General features: G+C 42.9%; 1 protein-coding gene across 2 annotated transcripts in view; it reads left to right on the top strand.

Annotated features, from left to right (window-relative positions):
- LOC117403283 (muscarinic acetylcholine receptor M3-like) overlaps window positions 1–17,105 on the top strand; it is a 100,260-nt gene extending 83,155 nt beyond the window's left edge. For both annotated transcript variants that reach the window (XM_034005318.3, XM_059023820.1), the window contains one exon: window positions 12,768–17,105. In XM_034005318.3, the coding sequence (XP_033861209.1) occupies window positions 12,787–14,562 (1,776 nt within the window). In that variant the 5' untranslated portion in view covers window positions 12,768–12,786 and the 3' untranslated portion in view covers window positions 14,563–17,105. The remainder of the gene's footprint in view (window positions 1–12,767) is intronic.
- The last annotated feature ends 4,257 nt before the right edge of the window (window positions 17,106–21,362 follow it).

Genomic DNA, 21,362 nt, shown 5'->3' with positions numbered 1-21,362 from the left:
ATAACAATGGAGCCAAGTGACTCCCCTCTGGCTCCTGGTAACCCCATGGCATTCTGGGGAATGTAGTCCTGCAGCTACCTCCTGGACTACATATTTTCTCCTCCCCCTACTCTGCTGCAGCACACAGGAATATCCCCTAGAAAGTGTCCTGAGGGCATCAGATAATTCTTAATGGTTAGGTTTAGGGTTAGGTATTAGGGCAGGAGTTGCTTAAGGTTAGGGTAGGAGGGCAGCAGTGTGAATTAGTGGTTAGGGCTCTGGACTCTTGACCGGAGGGTTGTGGTTTCAATCCCTGGTAGGGGACACTGCTGCTGTACCCTTGAGCAAGGTACTTTACCTAGATTGCTCCAGTAAAAACCCAACTGTATAAATGGGTAATTGTATGTAAAAAATAATATGATATCTTGTAACAATTGTAAGTCGCCCTGGATAAGGGTGTCTGCTAAGAAATAAATAATAATAATAATAATAATAATAATAATAATGTTGGGTTAGGGACAGGGTGGCTTGATTTCGTAGAGCTGCCGAGCTCTGGAAGTGAAAGGTGGGAGTAAATGCCAAATGCCCTAGAATCATCTGATGCCCTCAGGACACTTTCTAGGGGATATTCCTTTATGCTGCTACTCTGCCACAATATATATATATATATATATATATATATATATATATATATATATAGAATATAGACTGATTGATTGATTGATTGATTGATAGATAGATAGATAGATAGATATTTTGTAAAATCCAGGGCTGTCCCCTTTCTTTTCTGAGGTTATTGTTAGAATTTAGGAAAGAATCAGTAGTGGCGCAGCTGCCCACCCAAGGGAGCAACCAGACAGCCGGCTGTTTTCCTTCAAGTAGCCTTTCAATTGCTTTTGTTTATTTTGGGGTGGATTTTGCTTATTTTGGGAAGATGCAGGTCAATATCCTGCAAATTGCTAAAATCCTGAATACAATTTATCAGATGTAAAAAAAAATATTTAAGAACATGATCATCAGCTTCTCTCAACTAGGTAGAGGAAACCAAACTTACAGTAATGATCAAATCCACCTGTATTTTAGATTAGAATGTTTTATTATTGGCAAAGATACTTGAGGATGTGGCTCCTGTTTTTGCTTATTATGCTAACTGACAACTTAAAGTTCGGTGTCCTTTGTCTCAATTTCATTTAACTTATGAGACATACAAATTGTACTACAGTGTACAGAGAACACGAAACTTACATCAACTACAAAATAATAATGACGAAATCTAATGATAAGTACAATTTAACATACTTTTTTTTAAAACCTTCTCATTTTCAAAGTTTTTTTCTTTCACTATTTTTCGATATACATTAGCACCGTATAAAAAAAGGTAATGGGCTTCAGAATCCTGAGGTTTCCTTTTACCAAGGAATATTTACTGTATGCAAAGTAAAACATGATGTGTTCATGATATGATTCTGACTCTCCTGTTATGAAAGCAAATGCGGTAGCACTGGTGTGAACTGACTAGCCCCAAGGTAAAACTGTAATTTATGGAAAACATGATAGAACGCAGTGTTTCTTATGCTATGTTGGAAGACCAAACATATTTGGTTGTTACCAACTTAAACTAATTGCTGTCTGGTGCTGTCTATTCACTGTACAATCCAACTGGGAAGTTCTCAAAAAAATAATAGTGACAGTACGGCAGCCTACTATACAAAGCAATCATAATCTCAGATGGCATCAAACTTTGCCTAAGAACATTTCACTCATTCATAAAGTCCATTGTTTCCATTGCCATAACAAAGATGTGAAATAAAAAGTTTTGACTCTGTATGACCTGAAAAAAAAACTATTTGGTTGGGATTTCCATTACATGAGAGTAGATGTTAAAACTTCATGCTGATTTGAACTCGGCTCTCGCCAAGATAAGCACCAACTAAGACGTAGCTTTACAGTAAACTAATGTGATCCATATGTGTCTCCATCCATTTACGTTTCCTTCCATATGATGATGTAGATATCCTTCTGTCTGATGTTAATGGCTGAAGTGTAATGCTGGCTCCAGGGATCAGCTTATTTTGCCTCCCTGGCGCATCAGCACACACAACGGCTGCGATGCTGGCTCCGGGGATCAACCACAGTGCGGCCTCCCCAGCGCATCAGCATGACAACCGTCTGGACTGAGCTAAGTAGGGTACATCTGTGGGGTCTTCAAGTGGGCACCTTCCATCCTCAGTGTTTCGTCGACTAGCCCACGACACCTCAAAAGGGCTCGAAGGTGATTCTGGCGTCCCAGCATCATCCCCCTCCGTCCCCCACTCAACTCAGCCCAGCTTACTTACCTGTACATCAGCGTTTCTTTCTTTCTATTGTGCTTGAGATCCAGCCAGAATCTTTCCGTCTCAACCACAGCCAGTTGCTGCTCCTCTCTGCTGCTTCAGATAAGTTCTTCACTGTGTGACGCAACTCTTGGCCACTGAATCCGAAGTCTCTGAGAAACCGGGTTGTAGAGTGTGCCACAAATCCTTGACAACCCACTTCCCCTGGGTAAACCCGGACTCTCCATCCTCGCTGTTCCGCTTCAGTGGCTAGTTGAGCATACCGCAGTTTCTTCCTCTCATACGCCTCCTCTACAGCATCCTCCCATGGCACTGTTAACTCTGCCAGGTGAACAAGGCGTGCTGATCCAGACCACAAGACAATATCTGGTTGACGGTTAGTAGTGGCAATCTCAGGTGGAAAAATAAGCCGATGCCCAACATCTGCCAGCATTTTCCAGTCTCTAGCAGCTTCCAGTTGTCCTGGGCGAGGATTGGTTTTAACACCTTTTCTTGGTGGTTGCTCTCCTGGGCGGAGGAATGTTGTCTTTTGTGTGTAATGTTTTGATGGAACAGGTGGCAACTTATTGGTCATGTTACGCTTGTCTTCCAATGCTAAGGCCAAACATCGCAGCACCTGGTCATGGCGCCAAGTAAACCGTCCTTGGCTAAGAGTCACCTTACATCCTGTCAAAATGTGCCTTAATGTTGCAGGTGATGAACACAAAGGACATGAGTGATCCTCTCCTACCCAGAGGTTTAGGTTCTGTGGTGATGGGAGAAAATCATATGTTGACCTGATGAGGAAACTGATCCTGCTCTGTTCCATTGACCATAGGTCTTGCCAGCCAATCTTGCGTTGTTCCACACTCTCCCATCTCATCCATTCTCCTTGCTTGGCCTGGGAAATGGCCTTTATACACCTCATCCTCTCCTCCTGCTTTTGCATCTCGTTGACTACCAGCTTCCTCCTTTGAGCTGGGGCTGCCTTGTGCCATGTAGGAGGAGCTGAACTGAGGCCAAGACCCCCTCTTCCATGCTGAACTTGTCCCATGATATCACTAATTCGAAGGGCAGCCTTTGCATCTTCCACAGCTTTCTTTGCCGCCCACTTTCTTCCAGTTTTCAACACAGGTGCTGCCTCCCTTACGCATTTGTCGCGTGTCATTTCCAGTCTGACCTTGGCGCACTTAAACTCCTCGGTTAGAGCGGAGACTGGTAGCTGCAGTATTCCTTTACCATAAAGTCCCACTCTGCTGAGTCAGCGTGGAACTCCCAACCATTTCCTGATGTATGAACTGATTAAAGCTTCCAGCTTCTCTACTGTTGTCAAAGAAACCTCGTACACAGTCAGTGGCCACAGCAACCTCGGCAGTAGACCAAACTGAAAGCACCAGAGTTTTAGTTTGCCTGGTAGAGTGCAGCTGTCTATGCTCTTCAACCCTTCCACTGCTTGTTGTCTAACTTCTCCCACACGAACTGTGTCCTTTAGATCCCTGTCGTACCATCTCCCAAGACTCTTCACTGGCTTCTCAGACACTGTTGGTATTGCCTCACCATTAATGAAGAATGTTTTATCTACTACATTGCCTTTAATTATAGAGATGCTCCTTGATTTAGTGGGCTTGAATTGCATTCGTGCCCATTCAATGTTATTGGTTAATTTGCCCAATAACCGATTAGTGCAGGCTACTGTTGTAGTCATAGTTGTCATGTCATCCATGTATGCTCGAATTGGTGGTAGTCGCATTCCAGAAGCCAAGCGCTCTCCTCCTACTACCCATTATGGTGCCCTAATGATTACTTCCATTGCCATGGTAAAAGCCAGTGGAGAAATGGTGCATCCTGCCATTATTCCAACCTCTAGGCATTGCCATGTAGTGCTGAATTCTGAAGTTGAAAAACTAAATTGGAAATCTCCAAAGTAGGCTTTCACTAAATTTGTTATTGTCATCGGTACACTGAAAAAATCAAATGCTGCCCAAAGAAGTTATATATGTATATATTTTGGAAGTCGCTGCTTGCAGGTGGGTGACACTGATGAAATGTGTTATTTTTTAACAGAATTAGTATTTTTAGCAGAATTGAATCCTATTGGAGGCTGACATTATATCCACAGCCAGATTTGTGTTTGCTAATGGAAACTCTTAGGCAGTGCTGAGAGCAGATTTTGAGGAAGATGGAAACCAGTAACAATAAAATTGAAACGACTTGCTTTTCAGATAGAAAGGTCTTGCAGGTTTTACGGTGGAGTCATACGAAGCTGGAATGGTCTTAGTGAATGGCCTTGACTTAAATTCTCTCTTACTTTGTTTTTTTAGTTGTCTTTAATTGTATTGTTTATTAAAGAACTTGGGGATTTGCAACTATTTACACCTTTACACATTTCCACCACTATACCAATTTTAATTACCACCCACACCAATGTGTGTTTATATAGTCATCATTTGGTACCACACACAACATTACCACAAAAACAACCTGTCAGTGCATAGATCTTAATTTCTGAAACTGCTCTTTTCATTTCTGAAACTCTCTTATTTCACACTTAATTTTATATTGAATGTCCCTATCCTAGTGCAAGGGCAACACAAGCAGCTCAGACATCACCAAATGATGTGCTGTGACCTTGTACATATCGTGTTTCCATGACTGGGCAGGTGAAATTGCATTAATAAGGGAACTAAACACCCTTCTGGCGATGCCATGGTGAATATAAACAACAAGAAAAAACAAAAAAACAAAGCAAAACACTTGTCTAAATTTTAATTTTCATAGCTGAAAGGAATTGGAATCATACTGTATGTTGGTTCCATTTTCTGTTGTCTTGTGTCACAGACTCCTGTGTTCATTGTATGGTTATTTGGACACGCTGAAAAGCACCTGTCACATCTCATGCGTGCAGAGGTTTGATAGCAGAATATTATTTCCCTGGAGACCTTCTGGACAACATGGCTGTTGATTTTAGTTGACATCTCTGTGTTATTGGGTGTAAGGGATCGGTAAAGAAAAGCACATCTGTGAAGAGCTTGAATGAAATGGTTATTAATCTTTGCCTGATGATTTGTCATTTGTTGGCTGCTTAAGGGTCTGTAAATATTAGTCATACAACCAGACAAAGGCGCTGCTTTTCAGTGTGTGTTTACAAAGGTCGATCCGCATTCTGAATTTTGTCTGCAATATCATACTTTACACTTTAAGGTAAAGCACTGTTAAATGAGATAAAGAGCTTAGTGGAACACATTCATTAGCATGTATCCATTTTTATATTGAGTGTAGTCCTGGGAGAAAAAAGGACTACATCTCCCAGAAGGTCACAGGCTGAAAAGCCTTCATTTGTTTAATTTCATTTTGTTATTGTAAATTAGAGCCAGGTGCAGGGTATTTAAAGAAAGCAGCTAGTCTGATTGAGGCTGCTGTGTGGAGAGCCCGCCTTATTAGTGTGCACAAGTGTAGGAAAAGAAAAGATAGTGTAAATCTGTGTGTTTTTTATGTTTTGTTTTGTATTACAGGTAACAGCTTAGCTGTCCTGTTTGATAGTTAGGTTCCTGTTCTGTGTTTTTGTTAAATGCTCAAGAAAAGAGTTAGGTGTTTGTTTTGTTTATTTTATTTTGTATTTATTAAAAATAGCGCGTCTGCGCTTTAAAAAAATCAATTTCTGTGTCCTGGGTCTGCTTTTAAAGGGGCAATGAACCGTGAGTGGTGCAAGTTCTTTTACAATATAGAAAATACAAATATACAAAAAAATGTACAAAGAGTTGATCTCCTAAATAATTTTCATATCGCTATCTCAGTAAATAATTTGACTGAATTAATTGAATTGAGTTTGTGTAACCTATTTACAGTACAATGTGACTAAGACTTGTCTTCTGAAGAAATAGAAGATTACCTTGAAAAACCCTTGAATTACTCAAGTCAGTTGTCATCACTGTAGTAGCTGGAAACTGCTGGTAGAAGAATCAATAAATTCCTTTTAATAAAGGTAATTACCGGGGCTTGAGTAAAGGAGTGACAGACAGAAATAGATCAAAGCTCGATTTCCATTATTATTTGGTCAGACCCCTTACTGTTTCTGCACCTCTGCCTTGGTTGTGCCTGATATTTGAATGGAACCAGTTCAAGTTGGCTCATGCTTTGTATCATGTAGCAGCATGTCTGGCAACCATGTTGGCCACCTGGGTTTTTCATTCCTGCCTGAACTGAGGTCCCTACTGAATCATTTAAAGTAATCATGTCTTTCTGTAGGACAGGTCTTTGATTACTCAGTCACTATCACAATTCCAGGCCTAAAACTCCACTGCTAAGGGAATGCTCTTGGTACGTGGCCCACTGCTTGATGGCAGGGTGCCAGAACAGGACATTAAGAGGATGTATTTAGCTGCCAGTATTTTGGGGGATTTCCAGTGGATTGGGGGTACGAAGCACAAAATCTATCATCACAGCATTATGCATACACAGCTCGCCTGCTGGACAGTTTTAGAACATAAGAAGGTTTACAAATGAGAGGAGGCCATTCGGTTGTTAGTAGCTTATCGATCCCAGAATCTCATTAAGCAGCTTCTTCAAGGATCCCAGGGTGTCAGCTTCAACAACATTACTGGGGAGTTGGTTCCAGACCCTCAATTCTCTGTGTAAAAAAGTGCCTCCTATTTTCTGTTCTGAATGCCCCTTTATCTAATCTCCATTTGTGACCCCTGGTCCTTGTTTCTTTTTTCAGGACGAAAAAGTCCCCTGGGTTGACATTGTCAATACCTTTTAGAATTTTGAATGCTTGAATCAGATCACCGCGCAGTCTTCTTTGTTCAAGACTAGATTCAATTATTTTAGCCTGTCTGCATACGACATGCCTTTTAAAGGCTGGTTGCTCTTCTTTGCACTCTTTCTAGAGCAGCAATATCCTTTTTGTAACGAGGTGACCAGAACTGAACACAATATTCTAGATGAGGTCTTACTAGTGCATTGTAAAGTTTTAACATTATTTCCCTTGATTTAAATTCAACACTTCTCACAATATATCTGAGCATCTTGTTGGCCTTTTTTATTGCTTCCCCACATTGTCTAGCTGAAGACATTTCTGAGTCAACATAAACTCCTAGGTCTTTTTCATAGATTCCTTCTTCAATTTCAGTATCTCCTATATGATAATTAAAATGCACATTTTTATTGCCTGCATGCAGTACCTTACACATTTCTCTACTAAATGTCATTTGCCATGTGTCTGCCCAGTTCTGAATGCTGTCTAGATCATTTTGAATGACCTTTGCTGCTGCAACAGTGTTTGCCACTCCTCCTATTTTTGTGTCGTCTGCAAATTTAACATGTTTGCTTACTACACCAGAATCTAAATCATGAATGTAGATTAGGAATAGCAGAGGACCTAATACTGATCCCTGTGGTACATCCCTGGTTACCTCGCTCCATTTTGAGGTTTCTCCTTTAATCAGTACTTTCTGTTTTCTACATGTTAACCACTCCCTAATCCATGTGCATGCATTTCCTTGAATCCCTACTACGTTCAGTTTGAGAATTAATCTTTTATGCAGGACTTTGTCAAAAGCTTTCTGGAAATCTAAATAAACCATGCTTTGCAATTATCCATTTTGAGCTCCTGCTGCTTCACACTTCATTTGTGTTCTTTGTCTTTCAGTTCTTGTAGCCATTAGCATTTACGCTCCATTACCTTCTGAACTTGAACTGTAATATATGATGCTGGGGTGTCAGATAAACACTATGCCGTTAAATGACCATTGTACAGTAATTGCCATTATATTTTCTTTTATAAGGAGAGGCTGTTAATTGAAAGTGTTTGTTTGGATGTCATAATCACACATGCAGTAATGTACTGTATCTAGTATTAAAGAATAAATAACAAAATAAACAAAGCAGATGTAAGCTGTTGGTGTAAATAAAAATATATGTAATAAGTAGGACTGTTCCGATTAACCAACTAAAGCATTAATTGCAGATTATTTTTCTTTTTTTTTTACAATTTAATGCAGAATTTCACTGTGAAGCCGAGAGAGGTATGGCAGATCCCATCAAACAACCGCATATAAATTTGAAATGTATTTGCTTACGATTGTAAGTCGCCCTGGATAAGGGCGTCTGCTAAGAAATAAATAATAGTAATAATAATAATAATAATAAATTAAAACAAAATAGGAAAAACGCTACTATAAAAATGTCTCGCAAGCAAAGCACTGAAAAATGAAACTTTGTAACCAAATAAACACATATACCAAGCAAAACACATATATATTAAAACAGATTAGGGCAAACCTCTCCTATCAGATTTTCTCACAACCAAAGCACAGCAATGTTTTACAATGTAAGCAAAAGCCTGGCGACGCACAGGGGAGCACAGGCAGCAGAAATGAAAACGACAAGTGGGGTCTGCAGCACTGCGTAACAATATGCAAACGCAAAAGACAGACAGAGAATGAGTGTTTGACCCAGGGCTTAAATAGGGAGGTTAATTGATAGATTAACTAAGGAGGAGCCCCTGCACATGCACCTGCCCCCCGAATAACACCTAAAGGGTACAATAAAACTTGATTAGAAAATATATATATATATATATATATATATATATATATATATATATATATATATATATATATATATATATATATATATATATATATATATTAAATTTAATTTGAGTAGGGACTGGTTTGTGTTTTCATGCCAATATTAATATTAGGTCAACTTTGTTCAGGATATTGCATTTCAAAAGAAAGCATATATCTGTTAGATGACCAAGTTTTCTATATAAGTGGCATCTCTTCAACTCCAACAGGATCTATGCCTATTTTTATTAAATTGTATGCTTATCATTTTACCGACTTATTACCAAATAGGTTCTACTGCTTATTCCCCAGATAATACATTTAGGGGGGTGATATAAGTATAGGCGCAGTGCAAATAATTGCGGATGCAAAATTCAAATTGCATTGTGGCCAGGCAATTATTTTGCACTGTGCCCTATGTAAGCTTAAGAGCAAAGCAAATTATTCAACACGCACAAATAATGATCCGCAATTATGATAATGAGGGTCTCAATGAGCGCATCGGTCTATTTAGTGGCCACACTTGCAGAGTCAGGAGTACAGAGAGCAGGAGGCGATGTATGACATTTGTGGAGCCTGAAAATACAAGCCAAAAAAAAATGTCAGAGGAAGGGCAGCAAAGTCCTCTTGGTGCACAGAAAAGAAGAGAAAAGTTTTCTAAGAAAGTCCTTATGGCTGAGGTCACTCAGCATGAAACAGAGTTGTTTGGAAAAGCCTCAGCCAACATCAGTTATGCTAGTATCCTTAGGAAATTATATTGTATTGGCCTGCCCTTTTTAGCATGACATCCAGAAATTTGCCTAGCACTCTGGAAAAGGTGGATTGGGCTATACCTCCAGACATTCCAACTGTGGGCTGAAAGGAACCAGAGGCTAAGTAGTGCAGAGAACACAGCACTTTCACATGTGCAGGGATAGCGGTCCCTAGATTGACGCTGGGGTCTAGCCCATCCCTCAAATACTGAGGTCAAGGATGACCTGCGGAGTGAGACGGTAATGCTTTAGTACCGTATCCTCCAGCATCCCAAACAAAGTGACTCTGGGATTCAATATGCTGGGTCATCTTTGTCTTGCCCTTCTCCGAACGTGTTCCTGTCTCTCCAAGTGTCACTGTATACCACAGTAGCCACCCTGAAGCCAATGGCAGGTCTCTGCAGGTGTGTTCTTTTATACAACTCTTAGTTACGTGCTTCTACAATGGTTTGCAGCTTGGAAGAAAAGGTGCAAAGTTTTTGGAGGGTCAGCAATTGCTTAAGTGCAAGGCAAAATCATTTCATCACATTATAATTTTTGCACCCGCTTAGTATGCAGATCCCACCCAATTCCATGCTCTTTTCTTCATTTGAATGCATTTCAATATAATTTTAATGGATTAATGATGGCAAAGTGCAAATTTGATAGCGGGTGCAGAACGCCAGGTGAACACCATTCTTTACATGCGCTGCATTTTTAGCAGCCGGTAAAATCAGACTGCGGCTGCTAAACACAATTTACGGCAGCATTATGGGGGGTTGGCACCCGCAAATCATGTTGCACATATCCTTAAATCACCCCCTTAACCGCTGTCTGGTCCAAATAACAACAGTAAACATGAATGGCTGACAACAAGCTGAACAAATTAGTGGTGGACCAAAATTAATGTAGAAGATTGTTTTTATTGACAAAGTAATGCATATAATCATTTATTTATTTATTTATTTTTACTAATTAGAAGAGGTATCAATATTTTGAATCTATGCCATTCTGTTAATTGCAAAAATAAATAAAAGCTTTAAAAGCATTATAGTGGAAAGGTATTTCAGCCATTAGAACTACCTTGGTCGGTAACTCTCTAAATTTAATACATTTTCATTCCCTCCACCACATTTCCCATAATCTTATTTACAGCTGATTACTGTATGCCATTGCTGCTACTACGACTACTACTACAAGATTGATTAAATATCCCTTGAAAAATAAAATGATACTTGACTTCAATATTATTATAAATATAAAAGATATAATATAAAAAAACAACCGGTGTCTTGCCCTTCTCTAACATGCATTTTATTACTTTATCAATCTATCTGTTTCAAACTTGACACTGGTCACTTCCCTGTTTTGTCTTTGAATCAACCATGTGACTACAGCCATGAAAGACTTTAAGCCTGTTGCTGAAAGGTATGGCTAAAATGGGATGATGTATCTACGTTTGGGCCAATGACATGTTGTTCTCTAACCCACCAATGAGATAAAATGGGCAGTTTTACCTAGAGTCTCTGACTGGTGGTTGCTGCTGTGATTGATCAAATATGCATTAAGCTATCGAACTGCAGGGCTGGAATTTTACAACAAAATACAACACACACAGACCAAGCAGAAGTTTCAATTAGAAATAAAAAAAAAAAAAAAAACGCAGCTCCATGTTTCTAAGGATACCTGACAGACATTTTCCGTTTGTTGTATTTTATTGTTTTTTAAGTCAAGACATTTGCAGGAACCAGAACTGGGAATGTAGGACCAAAAGAGGTAACAAAAAAACATGCTGCAATTAAGAAATGAGAAATTAAGCTGCTAGCAAGCCACGAGTCTTCATAATAAATCATGTGCAATTTTTCAGATCAAGGATCTTTATAGTTTTTATATTTATCTTTAGAAACAAAATGCTGTGAACTTCACAGTGCTTCATTAATTTACTACTATAAACTAAATAATAATATTATGCTTGGTGTATATTTGAAAGGTGTAAATAATGCTTTAAAGTTTAAGACTAGTGTTAAATAATATTAAATTAGATTTAGAGGCTTAGAGGTAATTCATAGAGAATTATGAATTACTGGAAAGAACAGTGAAAATGAGCATATCGTATTAAATCTCTATTTAAGCTTTATTTTACAAATGTGAAGGTAATTTGATGACCTTAAATGTGTTAGAGTTGTTTGAACTACAATCAATCCCTGCAATATAGAAATTTGTACAGAGTGTTTCTTATTTAAAAAAAAAAAAATATATATATATATATCTTTGGAAAGGTAACTGTTTCTAATCCATGTTTCTCCAGCAGTACTAATCAGATTGTGTTCCTTGTTTACAATATATATGCAGTTTGTTTTTTTGTTAATGTATGAAAATGTGGTTTAGTCTTTGAGTATGCCAGGTTAAACCAGAACTTCATTGAGTATCAACTGAAGAATGGGGGTTATTTCATTAGATAGTCAACAGCACACTCTTGTAGTCCAAAGGAGAAAAAAAGCAATGTTTATGTATGGACAATCCAGTCACTGTCTTGCAAATCTATTTACAATTACTTGTAGATGGTGAAATCACTTGGAAGAATGTGTTGCCTAAACAGCTCAATTAACATGATATGGTAGCTGGTGAAATAAACACATTAGAACACACAGACACATATATTTAAATACCAACACACTTCTATGAATTGTATTTCTATTGCATTTTTTTATATTTGCAAATATCTGAAACTTCATATTCGTAGTGTCGATATTTTCCATTATGCTGAGTTTTGGCAGTCCAAGGTTGTCATGTGCTGCCCTGTCTAATTTAATTAAGAAGTTTGTAAATAACACTGTGTATGAAACATTCAAGGTGGTTAACATCATTAGGCTTAGATGGAGTGACTAGTCTAATCCAACAAATATGTAAAGTATTGGCAGGACATGCTCTTAATGAACTGGAATACTATGTACAGTATGCATGTATGCACAAACATCTAGAATACCAATACGTTAATAATGTATTCCTGCATGTGCTCTACCAGCAAATCGAGAATTGGCTGGTGGACTGCAGGACAAAGCCACATGTTAATATGTTTAGCCACAATCTTCAATAAGTGGGCGAGAATGGAATTGCAAAAGACTATCCCAGCTGTTAATTCATGTTTGTTTTTTTTTGTTTTTTTGTTTTTTCAGAATATGCCAGAAAGTCACAATGAACTTGAACTACAACAGCACAGCACCCAGCTTGATTTTAACAGCCAGCTCCTCAGGGATCAGAGGCTACCAGGATACAGAGTTTGTCCAAGGAACCAGATGGCAGGACCACTTTGATTTGCTACATAATGACACAGACACTCCACCCTCATATAATGTCACCCAGCCACCCACACCAACCTATGTCCCCCTCGGAGGACATGCGGTTTGGCAAGTTATCCTGATTGTGTTTTTCACTGGCAGCTTATCCCTGGTGACCATCGTCGGTAACATCCTGGTTTTGGTGTCTTTCAAGGTGAACAAGCAATTAAAGACGGTCAATAATTATTTTCTGCTTAGTCTTGCTTGTGCAGATTTAATCATCGGAATCATTTCAATGAACCTTTATACTACCTATATAATTATGGATCAGTGGGCCTTGGGGAACTTAGCATGTGATCTCTGGCTTGCCATTGATTATGTAGCTAGCAATGCCTCAGTCATGAATCTTTTAGTCATAAGTTTTGATAGGTATTTTTCTGTTACCAGACCACTCACTTATCGAGCTAAGAGGACAACCAAAAGGGCCGGAATAATGATTGGCCTGGCCTGGTCCATCTCTTTTGTTCTGTGGGCACCAGCCATCTTGTTTTGGCAGTATTTTGTTGGAAAGCGCACCGTGCCTCATAATGAATGCTTCATCCAGTTCCTCTCAGAGCCTATCATCACTTTTTGTACTGCGATAGCTGCCTTTTATCTGCCTGTTACCATCATGACCATATTGTATTGGAGAATCTACAAGGAAACAGAGAAGCGCACCAAAGAACTGGCCGGGCTGCAGGCTTCTGGCCGGGATTCAGAGACAACACAATTTGTCCACCAGACTGGCAGCTCACGGAGCTGCAGCAGCTATGAGTTAACACAACCGGCTCTGAGGAGGCCAGCTAGAAAGAAGCGAGGTCGCTGCAACTTCTTGCCAATGATGAAGTCATTGAAACCCAGCACTGAAGGAGACCAGGAGCACAGCAGTTGTGATAGTTGGAACAACAATGGCGCTGCTGCCTCCCTGGAGCAATCTGGTTCCTCAGATGAAGAAGAAATACCTGCAACCAGAGCCATTTACTCCATTGTGTTAAATCTACCTGGCCTCAAGACCGCAGTAAACTCCCAACTGGCTGCAATAGATGACTTGGACATGTCTGAAGATGACCACCATAGAGTAAATGTGAAATGTAAGGACAGGGTATCTAAGAAAGAGAACAATGAAAAGGATGACAACAGCTACCACCAGCATTTCTCCAAGACTCCAGTTCATTCAATACCAACAATAGAAACACCCGAGACCTCTGTGGCAGTTTCCCCAGCGACTAAGTCTGCATCAATGCCTTTATCCTTCAAGGACGCAGCCTTGGCAAAAAGTTTCGCTTCAAAAGCCAGAACGCAGATCACAAAACGGAAAAGAATGTCACTTGTGAAAGAGAAAAAGGCTGCACAGACTCTTAGTGCAATCCTTTTTGCCTTTATCATCACATGGACACCATACAACATCATGGTGTTAGTGAACACTTTTTGTGACGAATGTATCCCAAAAACCTTATGGGACTTGGGCTACTGGTTATGCTACGTGAACAGCACAGTGAACCCCATGTGTTATGCACTGTGCAATAAAACTTTCCGAACCACTTTTAAAACATTGCTGTTGTGCCAATGGGAGAAAAGAAAGCGTCGCAAGCAGCAGTACCAGCAAAGGCAATCTGTTGTTTTCCGTAAAATAATTCCTCTGCATTCCTCCTAATGGTACTGTATATATTCCAGGTTGTATTGTATGAAGAATACCGGTTCCATGATGACGTTTCTAAGTACAGTACAGGCTCTTTCTAACCCAGTGAAGCTGCTATTAAGCAAATTCTTCCTTTCAACCATATTTTTAAGACCTAATAGTAACTGTCTCTTCCGGGATGAAAGACAAAACAAAGGTAATGATGGGCTCATATCACTCTAAGGAACTAAAGAAAAAAGGGATTTGAAAAGTGCCATTGTTTCTAATTTAATTTTTTTAAATTTTTTAAATTTTTTTAAATTGAGTGACCAATTTATTATTTTTTAAATTTATTTTCCCCCAATTTGGAATGTCCAATTATATTTTTTGAGTCCTCACACAGCACAGATGTTCTGAGGGTGTGTGAGCATCCTTCGATCTCACAAGCCTAAAGTCAGAATCGCATTTATGCCTAGCAATCCAGAGCAGAGGTGGGCGGGCTACTGATCAGCCCTGCTTTTTATCCACTCTGAATGTGCTCAGTGTCCCAGTAGGGTTTGCTGTTGCGCGATGAGGAGAAGCAATCCCTGCCGGTTTCCCATCCCCCACCCTGGGAGTGTGCGAGCCAATGTGGCCCCCTTCGGAGTACCCAGCAAAGTTCGCCTCTTTGCACAGCCCTGTGCTCCCAGCGGCAGCGCTTTAACTGGATGAGCCACTCGGGGACCACAAGTCCCACTTTATTAAACTTGGTTTAGGATTTCCACAGTAATATGCCAATATCTGTAGTTACAGATCATTAAAGCAAGACATGGCAACATGAGTGTAACCCTTATCTATTTGGCAAATACATCGTCAGTACTGGACTAGCAACTGTGGGTACTGTATTTGCTCTTTCCAGTTTCTGACGATTGTATTGGGGTTCATTAGCTTTTCTTCAGTGGTCTTTTATGAATGTAGTCTTTGAATACCCAGATTAACTGCAAATTGATCAAATATTGAGCCAAATATCCAATGCAATTACTTTTTTTTTCAATCATCCTATGTTCTATTTAACTGTTTGCAAATATTGTAATTTTGGTGGTCCCCAAACTGCCTTTGTAAGGGACGTCTAGTCTGTCAGTGTTGTCAGCACAGAGCTGATGTAAAAGCTGCTTTTGTATTCAGTGTGGGATGGTGTTTACATGGTTTAGACAAAAAGTGCAAGTATTTTAAATGGTGTCTGTGTATCTGAAGTGTATATTTTTGATGTCTTATGTTTATACAAAATATTTATACACTTTGCATAATGTTTATTTGAAGCTTACAGATATTACACCGCTTTTTCACAATGCTGCATCCTTTGGCATGCCTGGAATAGATTCAAATCCTCAAATGCAAGTCCCTGTCTAGAATTCTCAAACAGATCACCTGATATTGCAAATTATAAATCACATATAAGAAATCAACCAGTCACAGTTATGGATTTTCCAAAATTCCAGGACTGTGTACAGATGTCATCCAGTGCATAGAATATACAGTACAATTCAAGATTTTAAAAAAATAAGTTAACACGTTGTGTATATGTTATCTCTTTATAGTATAAATGTCATTTTTGTTCACAGATTGTGATTCTTTTGCTCTGCAAGAGATGCAAGAGATGACGGCCCAGATATTCGAAAGGTTTGCGCACCACGCAGAGGGTTATGCGCATAATGGCCTGTGACAGCGATGACGAGTGGTCTGACGTCAGGCAGAAGCAGGAACAAAAATACTGACACCGGGGAAGTACTGCAGTTCAAAAAGTCTTGCGCCGTTTTTTTATTAAGCAAACAAAAATAAAATAAATATTTAAACAGAAAACACTTTGCTCAAAGAGCGAAAATAAAAGGTTTCAACAAAACAAAATCACAAACACAAAAATACATAAACAAAGGTCAGGCTGGGCAGATTGCCTTCACTGTTCCTATGTTTCTTTTATTAAGTTTCGTTTTCGTTTTTACTCGCCGTCTCTCTGCTCTCTCGTTCCTCCTCTGAACTCCCACACCGAGCTAGAGCTCTGCAGGCTTTTTATAACAGGTGACCATCTCCCGATTAGCAACAAATTAAATCACCTAATTAATTTGGGAGATGGCCACCTTCTGCACGAGTTTGACATATATACAATAATAAATCATAATAATAATACAAAATAACACAGGGGCGGAGGGGGACCCCGATCTAAAAGTAAACAAACAAAACAATGTACAGGGCACCTCGCCCGGTTACATATCCCCCCACCTTGTGCAACGCACACATGGCCCCAACGGCCACCTCCCCCCTCAGTCTCAAAGTCCCGGAAGAGGGGGAAGCACAGTGTCCATGGGGGTGGCCATGGTGGGAGGTCCGGCACCCCCCAATCTTTCGTGGCCGGCAGCTCCCCTCCGTGGGGCTCTGGCCACAGTGTTTCCTGCCACGGAAATGCGGCTGGGGGAGCTGGTCTCCTGACCTTCCCCCTCCTCTTCACGGCCAGCAGTTCCCCTCCGTGGGGCTTTGACCACACAATCTCCTGCCGCGAATGTGCGGCTGGGGGAGCTGGTCTCCTGACCCCCCCCCCCCTTTCTTCATGGCTGGCAGTTCCCCTCCGTGGGGCTCCGACCACATCAGCTCCCCAGCCGCACTTTCGCGGTCGGAGATCGTCTCCTGACCTCCCCCCCCCTTTCTTCATGGCCGGCAGCTCCCCTCCGTGGGGCTCCGACCACATGATCTCCGGCCGCGAAAGTGCGGCTGGGGGAGCTGGTCTCCGGACCTCTCCCCCTTTCTTCATGGCCGTCCGTTCCCCTCCGTGGGGCTCCGGCCATAGTGTAGTGACCCCAGGCGAAGCAGGATCCCTGGCGACCCCAGGCGAAGTAGGATCCCTGGCGACCCCAGGCGACGGCAGCGGACCCTCGGGAGGCGACGGCAGCGGCAACGGACCCTCGGGAGGCGACGGCAGCGGCAGCGGACCCTCGGGAGGCGACGGCAGCGGCAGCGGACCCTCGGGAGGCGACACAGGACCGGCAGCAACCCTAGGAGATGCAAGGGAGACACAGGCGACCCCAGGCGATGCCGATGGCGGGAGGGGAGCCCCTGGCCATGGAGGCGGCAGTGGGAGCTCCACTTCTCCTTCGTACCCTGTACCCTGTGCGGAGCACAAGGCAGCCCCAGGCGATGCGGAGCAACAGACAGCCCCAGGCGATCCAGGCATGGCATCCCTGAGTGGAGCGTGCGTGGCATCCCTGGGCGGTGCGAGGCTGGCATCCTTGGGCGGTGCGAGGCTGGCATCCCCGGGCGATGCACGACAGGGCGGCAGCGGTCCCTCAGGAGGCGACGGCGGCAGCGGACCCTCAGGAGGCGACGGCGGCAGCGGACCCTCAGGAGGCGACGGCGGCAGCGGACCCTTGGGAGGCGATTGCAGGAGGGGAGCCAGGACCAGCGTTGGGGCTAGGTTTGGCCCTCTTCTCAGCCGCTGCGACCCAGCGGTTTTCCCCCTTGCTCCTTTTAGCAGCCTGTGCAAGGGCAGCTGCGGACCGCCAGCCTTCTGTTCCGGTCCGTCCTGTCGTGAAGGGAGAGGCAGCTCCTGCTCCTCTCCCTCAGGCTGCGAAGGCGGCAGGGCCTCCTCCCCTTCTGGCTGCGAAGGCAGCAGGGCCTCCTCCCCTTCTGGCTGCGAAGGCGGCAGGGGCTCCTCCACTTCTGGCTGCGAAGGCGGCAGGGGCTCCTCCCCTTCTGGCTGCGAAGGCGGCAGGGGCTCCTCTCCTTCTGGCTGCGAAGGCGGCAGGGGCTCCTCCCCTTCTGGCTGCGAAGGCGGCAGGGGCTCCTCCACTTCTGGCTGCGAAGGCGGCAGGGGCTCCTCCCCTTCTGGCTGCGAAGGCGGCAGGGGCTTCTCCCCTTCCGGCTGCAGCGGTGAAACCAGCAGGCATGCTCCCTCTGCTGGTGGCGGCGACGGAGGCGGAACCAGCAGGCATGCTCCCTCTGCTGGTGGCGGCGATGGAGGCAGAACCAGCAGGCATGATCCCTCTGCTGGTGGTGGTGGGAGCAACAAGTCGTCCTCCCATGGAGGTGGAGGTGGCACCAGCAGGAACTCACCCTCTGCTGGCGGAGGTGGGAGCGACACACAGTCCTCCCAGGGCGGTGGAGGTGGAACCAGCAAGAACTCTCCCTCTGCTGGCAGGTACCTGGGCTGTGGATGTTCAGCCTTCCCCCTCTTGGGTTGTGGATGCACAGACTCCCCCCTCTTGGGCTGTGGACGCACCGACTCCCCCCTCTTGGGCTGTGGACGCACCGACTCCCCCCTCTTGGGCTGTGGACATTCGGGCTCCTCCCTTTCAGGCGCAGGACGTTCGGACTCCTCCCTTTCAGGCGCAGGACGTTCGGACTCCTCCCTTTCAGGCGCAGGACGTTCGGGCTCCTCCCTCTTGGGTGCTGGAGATGGCCGGGTCTGGTCTACTGCCCAGAACCACTCTGCAGCGTCCCCCACCAGACCCTGGTGCCACGCCTCTTCAAACTGTGGGTCCCCGTAAGGGCAGACCTCCCTGACGTGCCCAAACTCGCCACAGGCGCCGCACCTGTTCAGCTGCCCAGTCAGGGGGTCCAAACTTAGTTGGCACCCGGGACCACCACCTCTTGTTCAGCTGCTGTGGTTGCTGTTGTTGCTGTTGTTGTTGGGGCGGTGGGAGCAGCAGTCTACCTCCCCTGCTGGTGGTGGAGACTGAGGCGACCCCTGCTCCTCCCTCTCCTGATGGACAGGGCAGCGGGCCATGTAGTGCTCACCTCCGCAGATGGGGCATAGTTGGGGTCGCTGTCCGAGGGGGTACCAGGGGCAGTTGGTCCTGGAATGCCCAGGCTCAGCGCAGCAGTAACACCCGGGCTGCTGTTGCTGTTGTTGCAGCTGCTGCTGTCTGCAGCTCCTCCTTATTCCTCCCATCCTTCCTCTTCTTCTTCCTATCTTCCTTCCTCACCTTCCTTTCTCCACACTCACTGGAAAAACGAAAAAACGAAAAAAAATAGCCACTTCTGCCTGAGTCTAGGAGGCGCTAGTGATCCCACGCTGGACACCACGTGTGACAGCGATGACGAGTGGTCTGACGTCAGGCAGAAGTAGGAACAAAAATACTGACACCGGGGAAGTACTGCAGTTCAAAAAGTCTTGCGCCGTTTTATATTAAGCAAACAAAAATAAAATAAATATTTAAACAGAAAACACTTTGCTCAAAGAGCGAAAATAAAAGGTTTCAACAAAACAAAATCACAAACACAAAAATACATAAACAAAGGTCAGGCTGGGCAGATTGCCTTCACTGTTCCTATGTTTCTTTTATTAAGTTTTGTTTTCGTTTTTACTCGCCGTCTCTCTGCTCTCTCGTTCCTCCTCTGAACTCCCACACCGAGCTAGAGCTCTGCAGGCTTTTTATAACAGGTGACCATCTCCCGATTAGCAACAAATTAAATCACCTAATTAATTCGGGAGATGGCCACCTTCTGCACGAGTTTACTAAGATCCTGTGTGGATGGGGCTTCCCATCCACGCTACTAAATAATAACACAAATGGCTACGCCGTCACATCTATACATAAAACAATAACTAAATATACGGTGCTCGCCGACATATATACAATAATAAATCATAATAATAATACAAAATAACACAGGGGCGGAGGGGGGCCCCGATCTAAAAGTAAACAAACAAAACAATGTACAGGGCACCTCGCCCGGTTACATGGCCGTTATGCGCGAATGCACAAAATGTGCCATATTCGAAACTTCTTTTCGCAAGCCACAACCCGTTTTGCTCGCTCAAATATAATGTATGCATAGCACAATTTGGCGGGAGTGGCCGACAATTTGCAAAATCCTGCCATGTTCAAAATTACGCTGCAAGCACAAAACCAGTTTTGAGAGGCACAAAATAACGGTTTTAAAAAGCAAGCCTTAACTCTGCGCACATCACTCCAGCACTCACTCATCTAATCACTGAAGTGAAATGCAGACACTTTCCGAGGTACTACAACAATGGAAAACACCCAGCGATCATACAGTGTTCCGCCCACATCTATATAATGATTATATTCAAAAGAACGATTGTGATAGCAGCACCACTAGTGTTAATACATGTTTAAAAAATAAACAGGGAAGCTGCAATCATGGTCGTTCTTTCGGACCGGAAGAAAACTAATCACTTTCCCAAGCACGCTTTCATGGTGCTGAAAGAATAACTCCCAAAACACAATCAAGAGTACAGCACGGTATCTAGTACATACCGTCTGTGTGTAACATAGACCGAGCTGGCAGATACTAAACAACTACCTGTATAATACAGAAAAGCTTTACTTTAATAGACACATACAGCAGTATATCAACCCTAGATCGCTCAAGCAACAGTTTGCACCGCCTTACCTTGCATTCACATAGATTTCAATATCAAAGACACTTCTTATACAGTAGTAGGCTAGGCTATTGATTACTGTATTGGTAAATTGTCGGCCTTTTTAAATATAAAGTTAATGTACGAAAGGTGCTCCTTTCTTATTCCACTGCCCGTTCAGCCTGTTTTATTTCAGTTGAATTAATTGCCCCCCAGGTTTGTCAAGCAAGTTATATATATATGTGCTATAAAAACAGGTGATTCCAGTTGGATTATCAATATTATTAATTATTGTGGTGGTTGTTGTTAATGTATGTATGTATTTTCTTATAATAGACACCCTTATCCAGGGCGACTTACAGTTCTTACAAAAAAACACATTACAAAAATCAGATCAGTCTAGAGAGGGAGCAATAACGGTTTCATAAGCGGGATCACGGCTAATACTGAGAAAGAAAAAAACAATGGATGGTACTGTAAC

Source organism: Acipenser ruthenus, chromosome 5 (assembly GCF_902713425.1).
Source record: "Acipenser ruthenus chromosome 5, fAciRut3.2 maternal haplotype, whole genome shotgun sequence".
In the NCBI taxonomy this organism is placed as follows: Eukaryota; Metazoa; Chordata; class Actinopteri; order Acipenseriformes; family Acipenseridae; genus Acipenser; species Acipenser ruthenus.
This window is presented reverse-complemented; position numbering and strand designations above follow the sequence as displayed.